Source organism: Coloeus monedula (assembly GCF_965178545.1).
Source record: "Coloeus monedula genome assembly, chromosome: 4".
NCBI classification, from domain to species: domain Eukaryota; kingdom Metazoa; phylum Chordata; class Aves; order Passeriformes; family Corvidae; genus Coloeus; species Coloeus monedula.
Genome location: NC_138784.1, coordinates 62,367,220 through 62,387,925, shown reverse-complemented (window position 1 = coordinate 62,387,925; position 20,706 = coordinate 62,367,220). Strand labels below are relative to the sequence as shown.

Below are 20,706 nucleotides of genomic sequence, written 5' to 3'. Positions count from 1 at the left end.
TCAAACATGCAAGTTAATTGAATGTATATATTCTGTTGTTTATGAAGCCTGAAGAGGGGATAGTCCACTATCTTAGACTACAATTACTATTTATTTACAGTAGCATCACGATGACATCTGCTACTGGTAAATATTTTAAAATAAGAATAACTTTAAAATACAGATTTTTTTTTCAATGTTTGAAATGTTTGGCTATTATAAAGTTTTTCATACACCAAGATACTGAAACATTTAGTTAAACAGAGCTGCACAGAAATGAACCTTCTGAAGGACAAACTCCCTGTCTACAAATTTCAGCTGTTAACTACTCCCACTTAGCTTGTGATCAACTATGGAAAGAGTCAGAAGAGGACAGTATAATTCAAAGCAGGAAGTGAGTCTGCTGCTGCCTTAGGATGCCATGAAGCTCTAAGAGCAGAGCAAGACATAACATGTACAAGCACATAACAGAGATTTAGAATTCAGGACTAGATTTTAACAACAAACCTGCAGTGAGAACGTTTATGAAAAAGCCACACTATATTAAAAACAATTAAGGATGGCAAAATCTAGCTTTATGCAAGTCAAATATTCCTTCAGTTAGTGAGCAGTCCCACAGCAATCAATGGAGAAAATAACACCATCACAAGTGCAAGACACACTGAAACATCATGCATTCCAGCAAAACATACCTGCCAACCTTACAGATTTAGACAGAAGGCAACCTCTTTTACCAGCTATCTTTTTTTACCAATTGTAGATCAACTGATAAAATTAGTAAGTTTGACAGTGTCCCAAGCCACAAGTCTCACATTTGGGGGCAATTTATGTTGTAAGCCCTGTCATCACCAAGGAGTGAACTGTGTGGTGTGCCCCTCCTTCCTCAACAAACAAGTCCCCCAGGTAAAGGACAGCCCAGCAGTGCATCTTTAGGAGGCTGGAGAGTTGAGATTTGACTCAGCTCTCCGTAAATTCACCTTCATTTCTCAATCCAGGTATCCTGACCCTCAACTCCTCCAGCAGCACAGTGCAACATAAAGCACTCACAATGTATCTGCCAACACAAGAAGGGACAGCAGCTCTTGTGCTGAGGATAGACCCTCAGTGGCAGAGAATCTGGAGTCATCATTCCTCTTTCTACACTGATGTTAGGAAGAGCAGCCTACCAGGCTTCCAATTACTCTGCACCTCTTTTTTCTGACTTACAGCAAGAAAAGTCAGATATTACAAATCCCCTGGCACAGCCTGAGCAATGCTGACCCTGAATGGATGCTGCTTTCACACCACAGGAAAACCCATGTAACAGCCAAGAGGAAACAAAGAGCACCCAAGAAACATTTCCTAAGTCCAGGGACTCATTCTTCTCAGACATCCTTCTGCAGTTTGACTTTGTGTAAGGACAGTGCAGAAATGATCTTCTTTAGCCCCACATTCCTACAACCTTTTCTACATGTGCAACACATCTCAGAGAACATCAAAAAAATCTGCACCTAAACTGCCACATGGAAGTAATGGGACTTTTGGCCAGTGGCAAGAAGAGTAACAGCTGGAGCTGAAAACAACAGGAGAAGCATCTGGCCAAAATGGCTGCACAGTGTTAAGAACTCCCAGCTGAACTTCACTGCTACTGAAAGTAACACAGAAAATAGAAGTTCAGCCAAGAGACAGTGCAGCTGCTTCACCAGTCCCCAGACTAGAAACTGCATGAGTCTGCAGCTTCATCTACTCTACAACAGCAGTCACTTGCAGACTGCAATCTACTTGAGTGAATATCCACAGCTCAAAATTCAGGTAAACTTGCAAAGACAAATAGTTAAACAATAACTCATTAAACACTTGGGGGGTTGGAGTTGTGTTGCATTTCAAACCATTAACTTAATAGAATGCAGATACATGATTCCTGAAGATCTATGGAATAGTTTGCAACTACTATAAAATTATCAGTGGAAGTGTTTGACACTTATCTCACCACCATTGTGATAAGCTCTCTGCCACTGCTATCCTCTAACACAGATCTACATTCTTCTCTAGACTCCACTTATATTTAAAAGTCATGGACAGCCATGCACCTGGGCTTACAAAACTCCACAACCACAAATGGCTCCTTAAGTTGTATCTTGACTTTTGAAGAAATTTGAAAGACTTTTGAAATAATTCCCAAACTCTTTACTAAACTGCAGCAAAGCCTGCATTAACTTAGGGGCGAAAAGCATCTTCTGCACGACAGCACCATAACATTAAATACCAAAATAACACAAACAATTATGAGAATTTAATTAATCTGTACTCAGATAACCCTTCCCTCTTCCCTTCATCTCTACAAAAACTCAATTAGCTAGTGCAAAGGTCAATTTCCTACTTTGCAATATAAAGCACTTCTCAGTAGCTCTTGAAGAGACACAAAAATACTGATTTTCAGAAAAATACTGACAATGAATTACAGGCTACTGGAGTAGAAAAATTGTACCATGTATGACAATTGTGGAATAACACATGTTCAAAAAGGATTTTTTAAAATATGTTTTGCATGCAACTTACTTGAAGTTTTGCTAGCTGAGCTGTGCGAGACACTATTTTGTTGTAGGGGTCAACAATTTTGACTCTAATTCTGAAAATAAGAAGAGAAATTTATTTATAGCAGTCTTAATAAATAGCATTATAGAACATAAGAATTTATACTTTCCAATTACATAATGAATGTCATACCTATCAACAGTGCTTTGTAGAGCACCAATTCTAGTTTGCATCATTTGGAGGACACCTGCAAAATAAAGCAGATTTTTTACATGGAACACTGATCAGTTACAGAGTTTCTCTTCAAATCATAGTAACTACTGCAGACTACTTTAGCATACACCAAAAAAGTTTCCCCCTTTATAACAAAGCATCAGAGAGACCAAAATTAATAAGCATATTGGGAAATAAACTGAGCAGGTAATAGGTCATTTACTGAATGTTATGGAAAATATATTGGTAGAGAACATAAACCCAAAGAAGAAACATCACTCCAAAATCCATCATTTGTGAAGTTTCAAATAATATTTAGAGGATGTTACTTTCTAAGAGAATGATGATCAGGAATGCAGTTCAAATTACATAATCTGGTATAAACACCTGAACACGATACACAAAAATGGCACAACGTATTTAACACTATTTATTTAACATAGTGACGAGACAGTTCAGAGAACCAAATGACAAAGAGGACTGAGAAGACAAAACAATTCTATTTCAAGGTTTTCTTCCTGGGCATAAGCATCTTTAGCAAAAAGTAAGGTATCAATGTCATTGTAAGGTCATATAATTTGGATTACAAACAGAGAAAACTACCCTGATCATGTTTGTTCCAGATTAGTTTGGCAAAGCAGCACAAGGAAAGCTGATAAGCATGCCTGTTCTTTTCTTGTTAAATTGCAAACAAAGTAGTAGGGGACAGGAGTCATTTTTGCAATACAGAATCAGCCTGCTGAGAATTTAATTAGGTTAGACAAACCCAGGCCTATGAAATTATTTTTGTTCCAGTTACTGTTAGCATTCTAAAACATACTACATTTTTGTAAAGCCCTGTTTACAAGCATGCCATCATTAAATTAAATAAAACTGCAGCATGATACTGTAAGATGAAAGACAAACAAAACTACTGCTAACAGTTATATTCAGGTTGTCCTGTACTGTGATTGTATCTCACTCATTTTGTATAAATATGTAAATTCCCATCTTCTCCATACTTCAGAAGTATTAACTTAGTGACAGGATCGCAGGTTCTCTGTTATTTAGACATGGTATAGCAGGCAACAGATCATGAGGATGAAGATAAGAGATACAGTGAAAAGCTGACAAAATAGACTGCATTGTCTACTCTACATTGCAACAATGGGGGAGGGCCAGTGGCACAACATTGCTGCATCTGTGGCTGTAATATTGCTATTAAGCATACAACAGCCCTCTTCCCAGAGGACAGAATAAGGATGGGTGAAAAGGCACTCTCCCCTCTCCACCTGCCGTTGAAGATACAGGATGATACAACTGATACAGGATGATGCTACCTTAAAATAACAGGTAAGCTCAAGATACCTACTGAACTACCTATAGACAAAAAAGAATATGTAGACCAGAGCTGTGTACCATTAAAAAAAGTGCACAGGCCTAAAAAAGAAAGGACTGTACAAGCTGGGTGTACCAACTTGTAATGTTTAATGAGATTCATTTTCACACATCCAAATGACTATGCATGCTGTGAATTAGCTCCATAATCTTCATTTGCTAACTTTCTTGATAAATATACCAAGAGCTATGCATTTCTAACTTCATAATTTAAATATCTGTTGGCATTTATCTTTTCTTTTTCTTATGAATCTTGACTCAGTGTTTCCTTTAATAGCATAACCCTAAGTAAATGGAAAAATTTCAACAACTTTGAGGTGAATTGAATTTTATCTTTACTTTGCAGTATTAGCTGTAAAACATGCATTATTTACCACACCTGCCTTATAGAAATGTTTCCTAACTGAGCAGTTGTTTTGAAGTACATCATTCTTTCCTCAGAGCAATTTTTGGAAGGAATGCCTTCAGAAACAACCACAATTTCAGAAAACAGAATTCCACTGAGCACAAATTGCTGAAGATTGTTACTGGGATGTATTTATCAGTCATAAGATTGACTACAGATTCCTGTCTGCTTCTTAACTGGAGACTTCAGTCTTCTATGCTTGATTCTCCAACAGTTTATAAAGTTATTCAGGAGCTACCATTGCTAGATTAAATAGCCATTTCTTTCATTTTACAGTTGTATGCAATTACTGACACAAAACAGTGTATCCAAGCAGTTACTAAGACTAAGGATATACTGTAACCATCAGTAACCAGAAACTCTGGTTATGCCAAAACCTGAAAGCAGAAAAAGGAATAAATTACTTAGCAAGTTACAAAGGGGAAAAGGGGACATGCTACAGACATTCTAGCATGTTACAGAGGTGAGTATTTGTCTGCACAAAAACAACCCAAAAAACCAACCAAACCAAACCATATGACGTTCTCAGCAAAGTGACAGAGCAGAATGGCAGGTTTCATGAGCTCTTGGCACAAGAACAATATAATGCAACCATTTTCTATACAGATTCAATGGTTCCTAAGTAAGGCCTTTGAAAATCAGCAGTTTATGTTAAAATGCATGTCTCAAACAGTGGAATAAAACAAAGGTATGTATTTAACTTAGTAGCCCTTTACTAGGAAAAAATATCTGAACACGTTTTAGAGTATGTGTTATAGCCTCTTTGGTTAAGATGTGCAAACTATGCAACATATGCATATGCAACATAAAATTGGTGCTTATGGCAACAGATACCTGCCAATGTTGCAGCAAAATTAGGCTTATTTAGAAAAATATATTAAAAGGTCAAAAAAGGCTTTATTGCTAAAGTTGCTCAGAACCTTAACAAAATACATTTTCCTATGAAGCAGCTACTCCAGAGAAGTATAAGCCAAATCTTCTCCCTGGAGCTCCATCTACTGATGTAAAAAAAAAAAGCTGCCACATGTTACTCCTCAGAAATCAGATGTGGAGCTTTAACATTTGGGGCCAAAGTTAGCAGTGAATCCAGTTCCCCGCAGATTCTAAAAGTGCTTTTTCCACTGTAAGAATAGCCAGCATAATATAACAATATTTACCTTCCAGGGATTCAATTCCAGTTGCTTGGGCCAACAGATCTTCATGTCTTGCAACAACCTTAAAAAAACAATATAGAAATCAATAAGAGAAAAATGGGGACATGAGCCTAAAAGCAGTATTACATATATCTACATCATTCCTACATTAGGCATTTAAACATCAGCATCTCTACATTAGTCAGATACAGGAAAAAGCAGGTATATCTTACAGGAGAAAGGGTTTTCAGAATACAAGGTGGTTTAATTCACAAAAGCAGCAAGCTTAGAATGAGAAGAGGGTCCGTAACTGCAGCAGAGCTGACATCTTAATTAAAGCCAGCAGAGCAATCACATTTCAACACACCTTCATATTTAATAATAATTGTAAATGTGAACTTACTAATCATACCATAATAACGTACAGTAACTTTTTTTCTTACTATGACATTTATAAACTAGTTCCCAAAGAACTTACCAACTGCAGCAGGGGGAGGGAGGAAGCAGGTTTTGATACTACACACAAACTTAGCAAGTGTTCTCATTCCAAGGTCTACTGTGGATTTATGGTTTCTGCGTAGAAAAAGTCTTTTACCATCAAAACTCAAAAGCCTTTCTGAAGGTGTAGAGGTATGTTAACACAGGTTATATTTGCCTAGCTAAAGGTAAGTCTTAGGGCTTATGCTACTCTTCAGCACAGGATGTAAGGGTGCAAGTTCTCCCTATCTTCTCACAATGACATCCTGAAACACAGCCTCAAGTGTTTATGATGGTTGACACAACAATTTGGAAAGAGTCTTCCTTCTTACAGGAGTAAAACAGCATACAGTGATAGACTACAGAAACTGAGACAGTACATGGCTTCCTGGTATGAGTATTAAGTGTGGGCTTAACTGAGTTGTCAAACTCAGTACTAGTGTAGCTGCAAGTTGTACCTTTAGTAACTGCTTGCAGAGGACACTGGGCAGTTTCACAAGTTACAAGGTCGTAAGATTACTACGTTTTTTATTAGTTTATATCAATCACCCCAGAGTAACAGGTATGCTTTAAACTTACTTGTAAATGCAGTTCTTTATCCAACTGACTAATACCTTGAGCAAGTTTTGCCAGTTGCTCAGCTATCACAGCCTGATGGATGGACTGGGAAGTGTAAGCTTTCACATCAAAGTCTTCTCTGAAGAAGTCAGCATAACATTCTGAAAAAGGATTTAGATTTTATATTCATGCTTCAGAAGAATGAAATAATACTTATAGCCCTACAGTGTACAGTTTTCTGACCTTCAGTTACTTCAACGTAACAGTGAATGTTCTCTACATCACATAGTACAAACTTTAGAAGAGACCACTATCATGAGAAACAAGTTTAGAACTGGTAACTGGGGTTGGTGTTTGTTTGGGGGATTTTTTGGCAAATGGAGACAAAGACTCATGTTTCTTTATTCCCCACAACCTTCTCTTGAGCAGAATACCCTAAAAAGTGTATACCTTATTTTTTTCAAACTTTACAGTGTAACCAGGGTGAAGCTGTTGAGCCTGTACCCATAACCAAACACACCCGTCAGCTGCAGATCACTGACAAGTGGCATAAGACTGAACTTCATGAAATCATACCGGATTTCGGCAACTGTATGAGTTTATAAAACAATTAAGAAATGATACTGCAATGGTGACTCTGGATCAAGCAAGATCAGAGTTCCCAGACAGCTACTCCTAATCCAACCGAGCACCTTCGCTTCTCCTTCCACTGCAATTTTTTTTCCCTTGGGAGCAAGCGAACCCGGGCACCCTCCATCCCACGGCGCCGCAGACCCTCGGCCGGCGATCCCTCCCCGCGCCGGGGCACTCGCTCCTCCGCCCAAACTTCCCCTGACTCGCCAGCGCGGGGCTTCCCCGCCCGCCTCTTCCCGGGCTCCGCCCGCCGGGCCCAACGCCACCCTCGCAGGGGACCCTCCGGACGGCCGCGGACGGGCCCCCGGCACGGTGGTGCCGGCGAGAGCTGTGCCCGGCGCTGTCCCCCGTGCCCGCGGCCGCGCCTCACCGTCCGCCCGCAGCTCGGCGAGCGCCGGGGCGGGGGCAGCCCCCGCCTCCTCCATGCTGGCGGTGCCGGAGCGCGCGCGTCACTCCCGGACACGGCGCGCGGCGATGATGGCGAAGGCGCGCGACGGAGCGGGCGGTGGCGGCGGCACGTGGTGAGCGGGGCCGCCGGGAGCGAGCGCGGCCCGGGCCGTGCCGGGAGGGACCGTGCCGGGAGGGGCCGTGCCGGGGGGGGCCGTGCCGGGGGGGGCCGTGCCGGGAGGAGCCGTGCCGGGAGGAGCCGTGCCGGGGGGGGCCGTGCCGGGGGGGGCCGTGCCGGGAGCGGCCGTGCCGGGAGGGACCGTGCCGGGAGCGGCCGTGCCGGGAGGAGCCGTGCCGGGAGCGGCCGTGCCGGGGGGGGCCGTGCCGGGGGGGCCGGAGGGGCCGGGGGGGGGTCGGGAGGGGCCGTGTCTCAGGGGCCGTGCCGGGAGGGGCCGTGCCGGGAGGGGCCGTGCCGGGGGGGGGGCCGTGCCGGGGGGGCCGGAGGGGGTCGGGAGGGGCTGTGTCTCAGGGGCCGTGCCGGGAGGGGCCGTGCCGGGGGGGCCGGAGGGGTCGGGAGGGGCTGTGTCTCAGGGGCCGTGCCGGGGGGGCCGGAGGGGCTGGGGGGGGGTCGGGAGGGGCCGTGTCTCAGGGGCCGTGCCGGGGGGGGGCCGTGCCGGAGGGGCCGTGCCGGGGGGGGGCCGTGCCGGGAGGAGCCGTGCCGGGAGGGACCGTGCCGGGAGGGACCGTGCCGGGAGCGGCCGTGCCGGGGGGGGGCCGTGCCGGGAGGAGCCGTGCCGGGAGGGACCGTGCCGGGAGGGACCGTGCCGGGAGCGGCCGTGCCGGGGGGGGGCCGTGCCGGGAGGAGCCGTGCCGGGAGGGACCGTGCCGGGAGCGGCCGTGCCGGGAGGAGCCGTGCCGGGGGGGCCGGAGGGGCCGGGGGGGTTCGGGAGGGGCCGTGTCTCAGGGGCCGTGCCGGGAGGGGCCGTGCCGGGGGGGGGCCGTGCCGGGGGGGCCGGAGGGGGTCGGGAGGGGCCGTGTCTCAGGGGCCGTGCCGGGGGGGGGCCGTGCCGGGGGGGCCGGGAGGGGTCGGGAGGGACCGTGTCTCAGGGGCCGTGTCTCAGGGGCCGTGCCGGGAGGGGCCGTGCCGGGGGGGCCGGGAGGGGTCGGGAGGGGCTGTGTCTCAGGGGCCGTGCCGGGGGGGCTGTGCCCGGCATTCTGCGGAGGAGCGGCTTCTGGCCCGACGCTTCCGCAGAACTCGAGTGCTGCGTAAACTGTGGTGCTCTGCATCATGGCCTGTGAGAAACAGCTGAATAACGAACGTTTCAGGCGCTGTTTGTTTTCCCAGATGCTGATAGGACTGTTAACTATACATGATTGGTGACGTCAGAGAATCTAAAGAATGCCAACTAAAAGATCCCATGGATTTGTTTCATTCTGGGCAAGTTGTAAAAATATGTGCCCCTATGGTCCGCTATTCAAAGTAAGTAGCTGTCATGTCAACAGTTTTCAGTGTATTTTCTTTGTTTAGAAACTTGTTTCTCAAGTTTATGTTGACTGTAAAAATGGGTGATTACCTTCTCTTTTATTTAAGACAGAGGTGGATGTGGGACGTTTTATTTTACATGTTTTCATCACATATCTACACATACAATACTTGAACATCTCCACAATACTGCACGTTAGAACAGCATTTTAGGATAGCTAACAGAAAAATGCCTTAACTATTTACCTCTTAATTTTCATGTGTCTGCAGGTTGGCTTTCAGAACCTTGGTTAGGAAGTACAGTTGCGATTTGTGTTACACACCAATGATAGTGGCAGCTGATTTTGTGAGATCTGCAAAAGCCAGAGACAGCGAATTCACAACAAACAAAGGTATTACTTCTAACAAACCATTGCCTTGTCAGAGTGTTTTATATGGTCATAAGCCAAATTGGCCAAGTGAATGAAGTCTGTCACACAACTAGACATCTGTTAACAATTTTGGCATACCGTCAGATTGATTAATAAACCGTAGGAATAGTCAAAGTGAGAGTAGGCACAGTGCAGTGATAGTGGATCAAATGAAATAGTGGAAAACCTTGTCTCCACCTGAAATCGAGGCCTCCAAAGTGATTTACATCTGTGGGGGTTGACCACACATAGCTGCTCATTCATTCCTCCTCCATTCTCCCAGCAGCACAAGGGGAGAATAGGAAGAGCAAATGCAAGAAAAATTTATGTGTCAAGATAAAGGCAGCTTAATAAGTTAAGGAAAGAAAAAGGGAAAGAAACAAGTTATGCAAAGGCAGTCACTTCATACTAGCAGACAAATGCCCAGCCACTCTCCAAGCAACAGCCACTCTGGAACAAAAATTCCATGTCCCAACCCACTTTCTTCTTTTCCTACCACTCCAGTTTCCTTGCTGAGCTTGACGTTATACAGTATGGAATACTCCTTGTTCCTGTTTGGGTCAGCTCTCATAGTTTTGTCCACTACAAACTTCTTGCCCACCCCAGTCTGTTTGCTGGGGGCAGGGGTAGGCAGAGTGAAAAAACCAGGAAGTTTTGACACTGTGCAGGTACTGTGCAAGAGCCAAAACAATTGTGAATTTTCAACACTGGTTTTATCACAAAATCCAGACATACAGGCTACTACAAATAAACTTCAAATAAATTTGACTAGTAGCTCCATCTCAGCTAGACCAGGTACAAGATGACAGTAAGATTCTTTTTCCAGCAATTGTTTCATGTGTGTTTCAGAGACAAACATTTAACTCATTGCCAGGAAAAGTTTTCTAGTCTCTAGCAAAAATAAGAGTGTTGCTAAAGGTGAAAAAAGTAATAGACCAGCCATTGATACAGTGGAGTCAAGGACTGATAAAAGAAAAAGGGTTTCATATTAGCCACACTGGGAAGTGGAAGGGGCTGGTGGACAAGTTGAGATGCAAGAGCAAGAAAGCACAGAAGAGATTGGGAAGTTAAAGCATGGCTGGGGTTGAGGGGGAGAAGCAAGGCTTCACGCATGGCACAGAAACATAACCAGAACACCTATAAAAAGTAGAAGTATGAGGACTTGTACAGTGTCATGGCTGTAAAGAGATCTGAAATATGTGGGAAGAGGTGACAAGAACGATACAGATCTGTTGGCATGAAGCGGCTGCAGCAGAACTGTGTGACAAGGGATGCACGAGCACAGGCTGCAACTGGAGGAATGAAAAGCACCGCTAACGTGCAAGTAAGATCAGCATGTAGGGTCTGTGAAGTGTGATGATTTATTCTATTCAGGCCACAGAATTTGTGGTTTCGTAAGTGTATATGTAACAGGGAAAGTGTATTTCACTGTTTCAGCATTGACTATGTACTATGGTGCATTATTCAAATAGAACAGAGCAATTACAGAGAAAACTCACATTGGAAAGCACAAGCAGACTCTCTTATGAGTGGAATTCAACTTCAAAAAAACCATGAATAACTCATTCTACGTAAAAAAAAATGAGTAAAAACATAACTGACACTGTATATGGCTCAAAGCTACACAGTTACTAGTTTGCCCCTTAGAATTTACTTACACTTTTGATCTACACGAAGTCTGGTGGCACTGAAGTTCTACAGGTCAGATATGGAGTGTATTCCGGGGGATGCTGAGACAGGGAAAGAGGAGATGAAATCTTTTAGTGTTGTAAACAACATCTTTTCCCTGCTCAACTTCTTTTATGCTGTTCTTAATTTTATAGGCCTCTAAAACATTGTCTCATGCTTTGACCAGCCTATACTATTTACACTGTTAGCATTTATACTTTTTGTGTGGTTTTATGTTTAACTTGCTGGCTGTTTGGGGATTTTGTCTTCTAATTAGTGGAGTAGGTTTGCAATCTCTGTTTTACATTTTCTTCTGCATTAATGTTTCTTTGTTGTGTATTTCTCAAATAGAGGTAGATGTTCTTTGTGGCTGCTGCTAAAATATTTTATGTGGCTAGACTCAGTGGTTTTATTACTTAATGCTCATCAAAGAGAAACTAGGCACATGGGCTTATTCTAAAATATTAGCTATAACAATGTAAATCTCTTCATCTAGAGCACTGTATTAAAGGGACACTTTTGAAAATATACATGCAATTTTTTTTTGCTTGCTGGATTTTTAAGTAACCTCTAGAAGTGTCTCAGCTTGATTGAGAGGGTACTGGTGGCCTTTCTTACTTAATCTCCACCATTTCAGTAACTATTCATTTCCCTCTAAAACAGAAAAATCTTCAGAAAGCACTTGTGGTCTCTTCAGTACCAGAAGTGCACTTGTTTCGTGCATTTGTTTGATCATCTCTTTCCATCAGTGCTCAGATACCATGCTGCTTCTTAACTACAGCAATTGTTTATATGGAAAGTGAGTGCTAAGACTGCTTGAGATACTTGAGATGCCTTTAATGTAATGCAGTAGCTGTAAAAGAGGAGAGCATGTTCCAAATGACCATCTGGCTCTCTGCAGGGGCTTAGTAAATCACAAGTAGTTCAGCAGACCCAAGCAGAGGAGCACTGACACTTTGGTTTCTCACTTGAGACAAAGCTGCTAGAGCTGCCTCTGCACGAGTGCTCATTCCAACTCTCGAGTGTCACGTTGTGGATAAAAACAGCCATGTTGGCACAGAAAAGGAAAAAGAGTGGCTTGGATGAGGAAGGACAAAGTTTGTGGGTGGTTTAGCTCCCTTCTGAAGGGTTGGTTCTGTAAGCAAGTTTCCCACCTAGCAAGACAGACATGGCATGTGCCATGTCAGCACAGCAGAGGGGCAGCATGCAGACAAGGAGGGGCAGCCTAGGAGGGGAAGCATGAAGGCTGCTGAAAATTAGTGAATGCCTAGTTTCATAGATGGTCTTTGTGAAAGATTAGCAACTGACCAGTTTCAGTCAGAAATAGTGTATGTTAAGCCAGCAACTGTGTGGGACACCTATATTTGTCTGAATTCCCACCTCTGTTAATAGACATACTTAGTAACCCCATGCCAGCCACCTTCATTAATTTGTGATCTGAGGCTTACAGAATGACAGAATAGATGAGCTTGGAAGGACCTCTGTAGGTCATGTTACCCAGCCACCCTGTTCATGCAGGGTCACCTATACCTGGTTGCCAGGATCATGGTCAGACAGCTGTACAATATACAAAAAAAACATTCAAAATTTAGAACTTGTTCTTTTTATTTTCTGGGAATTTTTAAGTCTCTAAATATCTTTATCATTGGAGTAGGTGATCACCCACTGATTGTTCAGTTCGCTGCTAAAGAAGCACAGGTTTTGTGTGATGCTGCCCGTATCGTCTGTCCTTTTGCAGATGGAATAGACCTAAACTGTGGCTGTCCTCAGAGGTAAAGTTTTGAAAAAGCTGGGTAAATACAGTGAAATAATTAGAGACTAAATAGTTCCTTTTCACCACCATTTCTATTTTAACCTAAAAAGAGATTTCAAGAGAGTAAGAGCTTTTTAACCTGTCAGAAATGTCTGTGTGGTAAGGCACTGTTCTGAGTGCTCTGAGATGCCTGTCACTGTGGTGAGACTGGGAAAACCAGTTGTATTTGCCAACTTGCCTTTATTAATTTCTTTGATACTGAGTGTTGGCTCAGAAGTGAAGTGCCCATCCCTTCTTGACAACTGTTAAATGTGTACTCCCAAAAAGAGCTTGCTGCAAATAATTTGCGGAGTGTTTTGAATAATGATACAGCAATTTCCAGAATAATGAGGCAAGTCCTGATGTCTCAAACTTCTGGAAGTGAAGGATAGTCTTCAAAATAAAATTATACAGATAAAGTGCTGAAAATAATTTCTTCCATCTTGTATTAAATTTATAAGTATAGTGAATTAGTGATCTACTTCTCACTTAAAATTGATAAAGATTTTGTCTTGACACTGAAATAGAGTAGTAAGATTGTTTCTAACTGGTTCAGTTGAGAACCATCTATTACATGTTTGCCAGGCAGTCTTTTTCTAAATGAAGACCTGAAAAATATAGGAAAGTAAAAGATAATACTACGGTGCAAATACTTAATTTCTCTACTCTAATTAGGTTGTCTTAAAACTATAGTATTTGAGAAAACTCTTTTCTGGAGAGATCTGAGGCTTCTGAATGGAAGTATTGGGGGTTTTTTTAAGCTAACTATAGTTAAGTATGTCAAACCATCTGTTCCTTTTAGGCCAAAAATACATGCTTACATTTGAATCCTTTGTTTCTTGTGCATATTAGTTTCAAAACAACAAAAGTTTGTGTCATGTTTTTTATAAGAAAAATTATTTTAAAAACTGCTGCTGTTAAGTGGAAGCAAAGGTTATTTTTGCCAGTCAAAACAGTGAGACCAGAATATTACTAAAATAATATCATCACTTGCACCTTGCACTTCAAAAAAACCTCCTTTTCAATCCAAAGTTTTCATCTGTTTGAAAGAAATCCATGACCAAGGGGAAGGGGAAACATCAATATATTTATTTCATGCATGCACTGTAGATTAAATTTTAATTGATCTTCCTTATTAATCTATTTTGTGGACAGAAAATTTAACTTAAAGAGATTAGTAACTTGTCCAAATTTCTAGTAGCAAAATGGAGACTGAATCAGGATCTAAAAGCTGTATCAAACTGCAAACAAGTAATTGATCTAAAGCCAGTACTATCTCTGATTACTTAACCACATATTCTGAAGGTCATAAGGAAGGAAACTGATGTATGCGACTGATACTGATCTGCATTTCTTCAAATGTAGAATATGAATGTTCTTTTTCTTTTAAAGATGGGCGGTTTCAGAAGGTTATGGTGCTTGCTTAATAAATAAACCTGAGCTTGTTAAAGATATGGTGAGACATGTACGGAGTCAGATCGACAATCCTAAATTTTCAGTATCTATTAAAATAAGGTAGGTCTAACTTAAGTGCTGTTTGTGGTACATGGAAGAATCCTTTTTTTTTTAAAGAAAGAATTTAGTGTCATGGTAATAATATTTGTAATTCTGTTAATGTAATACTACATATTATAGTAATTTCCTTATGCGCGAAGACTGCTGAGATTTTTTTGACTCAGATATCTGGGGCAATTAATACAAAACTTAGAACCAGCACAGCCTTTGACTGCTTATCCAGATAACATACTGTAAACTAGAATTCTCTTGCAATCCAAACAACATGAAAGTACAAGTTAAAAGATGAAAGGGCTTCTATAAAAGAAAAGCAATGCATAGTCTGTATCATCACAAGGATTTGCTTTGCAAGCTATTAGGGAGCAGAGCCATAGTTGTGGTTGGGTATAAAGGGATGGGTAACAAAACTGGGAGCTGCTCCCACAGCTGCTGTAAGGAATACATTCTGCTTCCCTACATCAGCTTCTAAACTTCTGTAGACTTGTTTTGCATTGCTTTGTGTACAGCACAGAGAAGAGAAGGTTCCAGGGAGACCTTACAGCAGCCTTCCAAGTACCTAAAAGGGGTCCACAGGAAAGATGGAGACAGACTTTGTACAAGAGCGTGGTGTTACAGGAATGGGGGAATGGCTCCAAAATGAAAGAGGGCAAGTTTAGATTAGATATTAGGAAGAAATTCTTTGCTGTGGAGGTGGTGAGGCCCTGGAGCACGTTGCCTAGAGAAGTTGTAGATGCCCATCCCTGGAAATTTGTAAAGCCAGATGGGATGAGCTCTGAGCAACCTGGTCTAATGGAAGATCCACTCTCTCCATAGCAAAGGTATTGAAACTGGATGGTCTTTAAGGTTGCATCCACCCTAAACCATTCTATGGCCATTCTTGATCCATTATTTAACCATACATCCTATATGGCTTTTGCGTATTTGTCAGTTAAGTTTCAACTTAGTTTCCAGTCCTTCTGGAAAGGGGAACTATTATAAATTGGATTTTTTTTTCACAAAATATGCAAAATCATGGTGTTTATTTTAGATTTTTTGGGTACCCTTGCTCAATCTGTATAAAATTTACCATGTCTATTACAGAGATGTGATATAATTGAGAAATGCTAAAATAAATAACAGTTTCCATACACTAAACTCATATGTCTTTAAAAAAAAAACAAAAATCAAACACTGTTTTCCTACAGTAATACTGTCTTTATACTGTTACTTATAGAAATATGTGGTAATTCCTCTCTATAGAGGAGTGCTTTTTATATAGGCCAGGGAAACTTACTACCTACTGCTTTCATTCCTTGCAATTTTAGGATCCATGAGGACTTAAAAAGAACAGTTGACCTGTGTCAAAAAGCTGAAGCAGCTGGAGTTTCATGGATTACAGTACATGGGAGAAGTATAGAAGAAAGGCATCAACCTGTACATTATGATGCAATTAAAATAATTAAACAAAGCATGTCTATACCTATTGTGGCTAATGGAGACATTAAAACTTTAAAAGATGCTGAAAATGTTCATCACTTGACAGAAGCAGATGGTAAGATTAAACATACTCTGTTTTCTAAGTAAACTTACCAGATTTCAAGGTATTTATTTTCGATGTAAGTAGGACATGATTTGAGTGCTTTCTCTCCTTGAAGAGACAAATGAAAGAGGATACTTTAGATGCCTTACAAACTCATAAGCAGCATCACTGGTAATCGTCAGAACACTAGAGCACTGTTATTCAAAGCCACAAATAATTATTTCCAAGACAAATTACAAAAGCTCTGTGATTATTTATGCTATCTTATCACTCAGTAGTGGAGTTCGGGGGGACCTTCAGACATTCTGTCTCTTAATGGAGCTGATCATCTCTTAAAGAACTGTAAACTTCCACTTGGAAATCTCTGCTTCCTGCACATGGGAGCAGATTTCTTACAGTAAGAACACAGTGGAAAAGGAAAATACTGTTAAGCCAGATGGTGAACTTCAAGGACACAGTGAAGCATTGCACTTTCATTTCAGTGGTAAAATTTGGGGATTTTTTGCAGTTATTTAGTCACAGTAGATTCCTGCACCTGTCTATGGTTTCAAGACAATATGGATATTTGGTATATGTTCTGAAAAGATAATCTGTATCTACAGACTTTCTGTCTTTCAGCTAGAGAAAAACAGGAAAGAGAACAGTACATGTGGCAGGTTTCTGCTCACCCTGTTGCCGTTTAATAGCATGAGAAGATACCATGCTTACAGTGAATTTCCCCCCAAATACAGAGCAGGAAGGAAAAGCATAATACAAAGTAATGTTCTCATAGTCCATCTGACCTTCTTCAGTAGAAAAAATATAAAGCATTTGGTTTTTTCTGTCGTGGACAATGACAAAAGAAATTTTTCATTTTTGATCATCCTGTTTATTAAGGAAAAACTAAGTATAATAGATTGTATGTTGGTAGTGCAGGAAAACAGAATCCCTTAATCACAGAAAAATTACAAAAATTACAATGGAACTTGTGTAGGTTTATCTGATAATATGGGATTAGAGTTGCAAATACACTACATGCTTGTTCAGAAAGATTTGCTGCAGATAAGAGTCCTGAAATTTACGTAATTCAGCCATTGAGCTCTTACTGGAAGAAGGTCAGTGAATAGACTGAGTTGCACAGAAAATTATTAGTCCTCTTGTGTCTTTCCATCATAATTTTATGTTATAAAGGCAATAAATGTGTGTAGCAAATAAAATACTATTTATTTGCCGTTTCAAAAGAAGGGAAGAAATGCTTCTGTGACCTGTGTTTTGTTTGAAAATTTCTGGAATGTGTTGGTAGGTGTTGTAGATACTCTGATGTCTGCCTTGTTCAATGGATTTTTCTGATAAAGCTGTAATACTCATCCCTGTTGTTCTCCCATTACTGTCTGTCAGCTTCGGGTGGTTGTTCTAAGGGGTGCTGCACAAAATCTACAAGAAGATTTAGCATAAAATTTAAACTAGAATGTAACTTACTGCTTTAATTTCCAATTTGAAGGTATAATGGTGGCTAGAGGACTCTTGGCAAATCCAGCTATGTTTGCAGGATATGAAGAGACACCTTTTCAGTGCATCCAGGACTGGGTTGACATAGCTCTTGAGCACGGAACTCCTTTTACGTGTTTTCACCACCACTTAATGTACATGATGGAGCGGATAACTTCTAAACAAGAAAAAAAAGTTTTTAATGTTTTATCAAGTACCTCAGCAGTATTAGATTATCTGAATGACCATTATGGCGTGTGAAAGTATGTTAGTCCTATGTAAACTTGTATTTGAAATTGTCAATAAACTGCAGAAGTTTTAATTCGGTTCTTACTTTTTAGTCACATTTATATATTGTGTAAGTATCTTCAACACAGCAAAACATTATCATTAGGATGATACTTTCTATTTTTATGTCTATTTTTCACTCTAGAGAATATTCAAGATTCTACAAATGTAGAATTCTATTTACAATGCACTACTACACAGAGGATTGATTATTTTAAGGCCCCAGTAATTTAATTTTTCACAGAATAATTGTTTACAGCAATATGATTGCAAAACTAGGGCCTTTCTTACATGAAAGCTCCTAAAATCAGGACTACTTACAAATAATGCCAGTAATTTCAGACCAAAAGAATACAAAGGGAGCAACTACAGAAGTTTTTGCTTTAGATAACATAAGCTTAAAGCCCATCATACTATCCTCTTTTAAATTTGATGTTCCTTTTGCAGCCTAAAACTTTCTAAACTTACTTACAACTTAGAAAAATTCTGCACTTCTTATAGCAAAAGAAACACAGATGAACAATTATGGAAAGAAGGAAAATGAAAAGGGAAAGAAGAAAAAAGGAAAACTAAGAGATAGTTTAAGTAAAAATTTAGCTGAATCTAAAGAACAAGACTTAAAGTTCAATGTAACTAACTTCATGGGTTTTTATCTACTGTAGAATAGTTGTATACAAGATTAAATCCCTATCATCTACCAAACCAGAACTTTTTAGGTCAAAGAAAAGCTGACAGATTCTCTCAGTGGGGCTCTTGCAGTCCTTTCTGCCTGCTGGCATGTTGCTTATCAAAGCATGACAGCCACTTGGTTTTGAGTCATTATATATGAGTGAAATAGTGAAAATTAGAACAAGATAATAACATTACACACCAGCTGCATTTGTTCTGCAAGGGAAATTTCACAAAACTGTACAGGACAATGATTTGTAATCAAATAATTTGTTTTCTTTACTTGTTTACACAGAAATTCATACCAAAAATTGCCTAGTTTTCTGACTGTGATTGTTCTGTGAATATATATGTGAATAGTTCCAAATTTTCTAAATAAATTGCTGGTTTTGTATGCAATTGTAATTTTTTTTGTTATACAGCAGTCTGGAGGAGGGAAGGTTGCTTTTGAAGCTACTCCCCAAATGTTTTCATAGTTCAGGTATCTTAAATTGTCACAATTTTTTTAATGCAATAGCATAAAATACTTGATCATTTTTTATAATGAATATGTCTGATTTAGGCATATGAACAAAAGTTTGAAAGGCATGACCCAAGTCATCAAGTCCAGTTCACTATGGCAGCAAAGTTACGTAACTCTTCTGATATGATCACCTTCCCGATGTGCTAACAAATGGAAAACTACAGACATGCTTTGCTCTCCTAGGCTGAGACAACCTCTTCAACCATTTTTGGTGTGTCTCCATTCCCTCAGACAACTATTTTTTCATTCTTCTGGATTGTAATGTTTTTTTGACATTAGTTGGGCACATTTCTGTATAGCATTCCAGGTAAATTCCCCACAGTGTCTTCTGCAGTTAATACTTCATACAATGTTTCACTTGTCTTCAACTAATATTCATCATGTAAATTAGGAGCTCCCAGTTTTAGAGCAGAAGTTCTTATTTCCCAACTGCATGACTATGTATTTTGTACTGCCAAATTTCCAGTATCATGTTCATCCAATTATGGTGCAACTCAGTTCTCCTCAGTTCTGAAAATGCCTCCGGGCTCCTCTGAAGTAAAACTATACAACTGAATTGTAGAGGAAAAGGATTTGTGAAACTAAGCCCTTTGTTGCCACTTTCTTGAGAGTTTTATGATTTGGCTAGCAACTATTATATGTAGCAAACTATCCCATTAGCCTCAAGGAGCAGAGAAGAATAATATATATAATCAACACAAAGGCTTTCTTTATTTTTTCTGTCCTAGTGGGAAAATTGAATTTTAGAGGACTGGAAATACCTTGACCTATTTAGGAACTGAGTACTTGATGATTTTGAAGGCAGCAGTTGTGCCTGTGTGAGATTAATCACAGAGATTCCTGCCTGAAGTACAAGACCTAGGTTGCTATTAATATTGGTATTAATTATGGAGTGCTTGATCTGGCCTTTTGTGTATCATAAAAGTCAATGAAAGTTCATCATCCCTTTCCAAGGGTGAAATGAATCTTATGCCTTCCATTCTAAATGTTGTATGCATCTGAATATACTTCACCATGTTTCCATAGAATAAACTGCAAAGTTGGAGTCTTTGAGCCATACTTTGAACACCATACTGTTCCAATATACATAAATTGCTAAGGTTGGGAGTTACTCAACTACCAGTGTTATTTTCAGAATAACACTGTCTTGGGGTGACTCTATGATGTGTATCCCATATCGCTGCCCTATGCCCAGAAATTAACTTGGTGCCTTTCTGTGGCTCTGAACTGAGCCTGAGAGGGGGAAGGAAAACCTGAGCAAAACTTTTTCAAAGCAGTTTGCAGCTTGTTCAAGGTCACACAGAGATACCAGGTTTTTTCCCCAGCTGCGGCAGGGGAGTGAGGAAGCACCCGGCTTGCTGCTTTCCAGTCAGCTTTTGGCCAGTTGTTTCAGTTTCTTGTTATCTGGAGAAAGACTGAGAGTTGAACTTTGCTTTTCCTTCCCTGGAATTCCAGATCTTCTCCCTTTTCTACTGGACTGCTTTCAACCTCAGAGTACATCAGGAGGACTTTCCACCGGGCACAGAGGGCCTGGCCCTGGGCCAAGCCCCAGCTCTGAGGAGACCAAAGGGAGGACTCTAACACTTTTCCCAGGTTTTATCTCCACAGCAAGAGATTTTATTACTTAGCATTATTTTCCTTTCCCGTGTGTTTGTTAAATAAATAGTTTTATCTCCTTCACTTTCCTTCGAGGAA

General features: G+C 40.9%; 2 protein-coding genes across 3 annotated transcripts in view; one reads left to right on the top strand and one right to left on the bottom strand.

Annotated features, from left to right (window-relative positions):
• The window catches only part of COG5 (component of oligomeric golgi complex 5), a 185,545-nt gene extending 177,796 nt beyond the window's left edge, over positions 1 to 7,749 (bottom strand). The window contains exons 1-5 of the mRNA XM_082280227.1: positions 7,661 to 7,749; positions 6,679 to 6,818; positions 5,647 to 5,704; positions 2,686 to 2,740; positions 2,518 to 2,587 (exon numbers count right to left, since the gene is read on the bottom strand). Of these exons, the coding sequence (XP_082136353.1) occupies positions 2,518 to 2,587; positions 2,686 to 2,740; positions 5,647 to 5,704; positions 6,679 to 6,818; positions 7,661 to 7,715 (378 nt within the window). The 5' untranslated portion in view covers positions 7,716 to 7,749. The remainder of the gene's footprint in view (positions 1 to 2,517; positions 2,588 to 2,685; positions 2,741 to 5,646; positions 5,705 to 6,678; positions 6,819 to 7,660) is intronic.
• On the top strand, positions 7,721 to 17,961 carry DUS4L (dihydrouridine synthase 4 like). 2 transcript variants are annotated; one of them, XM_082280231.1, is made up of 7 exons: positions 7,721 to 7,811; positions 9,004 to 9,157; positions 9,431 to 9,552; positions 12,893 to 13,010; positions 14,423 to 14,545; positions 15,850 to 16,076; positions 17,545 to 17,961. In XM_082280231.1, exons 2-7 carry the CDS (start codon positions 9,048 to 9,050, stop codon positions 17,790 to 17,792), a joined length of 948 nt encoding a protein of 315 aa, XP_082136357.1. In that variant the 5' UTR covers positions 7,721 to 7,811; positions 9,004 to 9,047; the 3' UTR covers positions 17,793 to 17,961. The 2 variants fall into 2 exon arrangements, with proteins under 2 accessions (XP_082136357.1, XP_082136356.1); XM_082280230.1 differs by having other exon boundaries at positions 7,753 to 7,811; positions 9,023 to 9,157.
• The last annotated feature ends 2,745 nt before the right edge of the window (positions 17,962 to 20,706 follow it).

Bases quoted from the DNA above. Each gene is read 5' to 3' on its own strand.
- DUS4L (XM_082280231.1), top strand. From the start codon at position 9,048: ATGATTGGTGACGTCAGAGAATCTAAAGAATGCCAACTAAAAGATCCC. The intron at 9,553-12,892 runs GTATTACTTCTA...TCATTGGAGTAG, and splicing joins CGAATTCACAACAAACAAAG to GTGATCACCCACTGATTGTT. The intron at 14,546-15,849 runs GTAGGTCTAACT...TTGCAATTTTAG, and splicing joins TCAGTATCTATTAAAATAAG to GATCCATGAGGACTTAAAAA.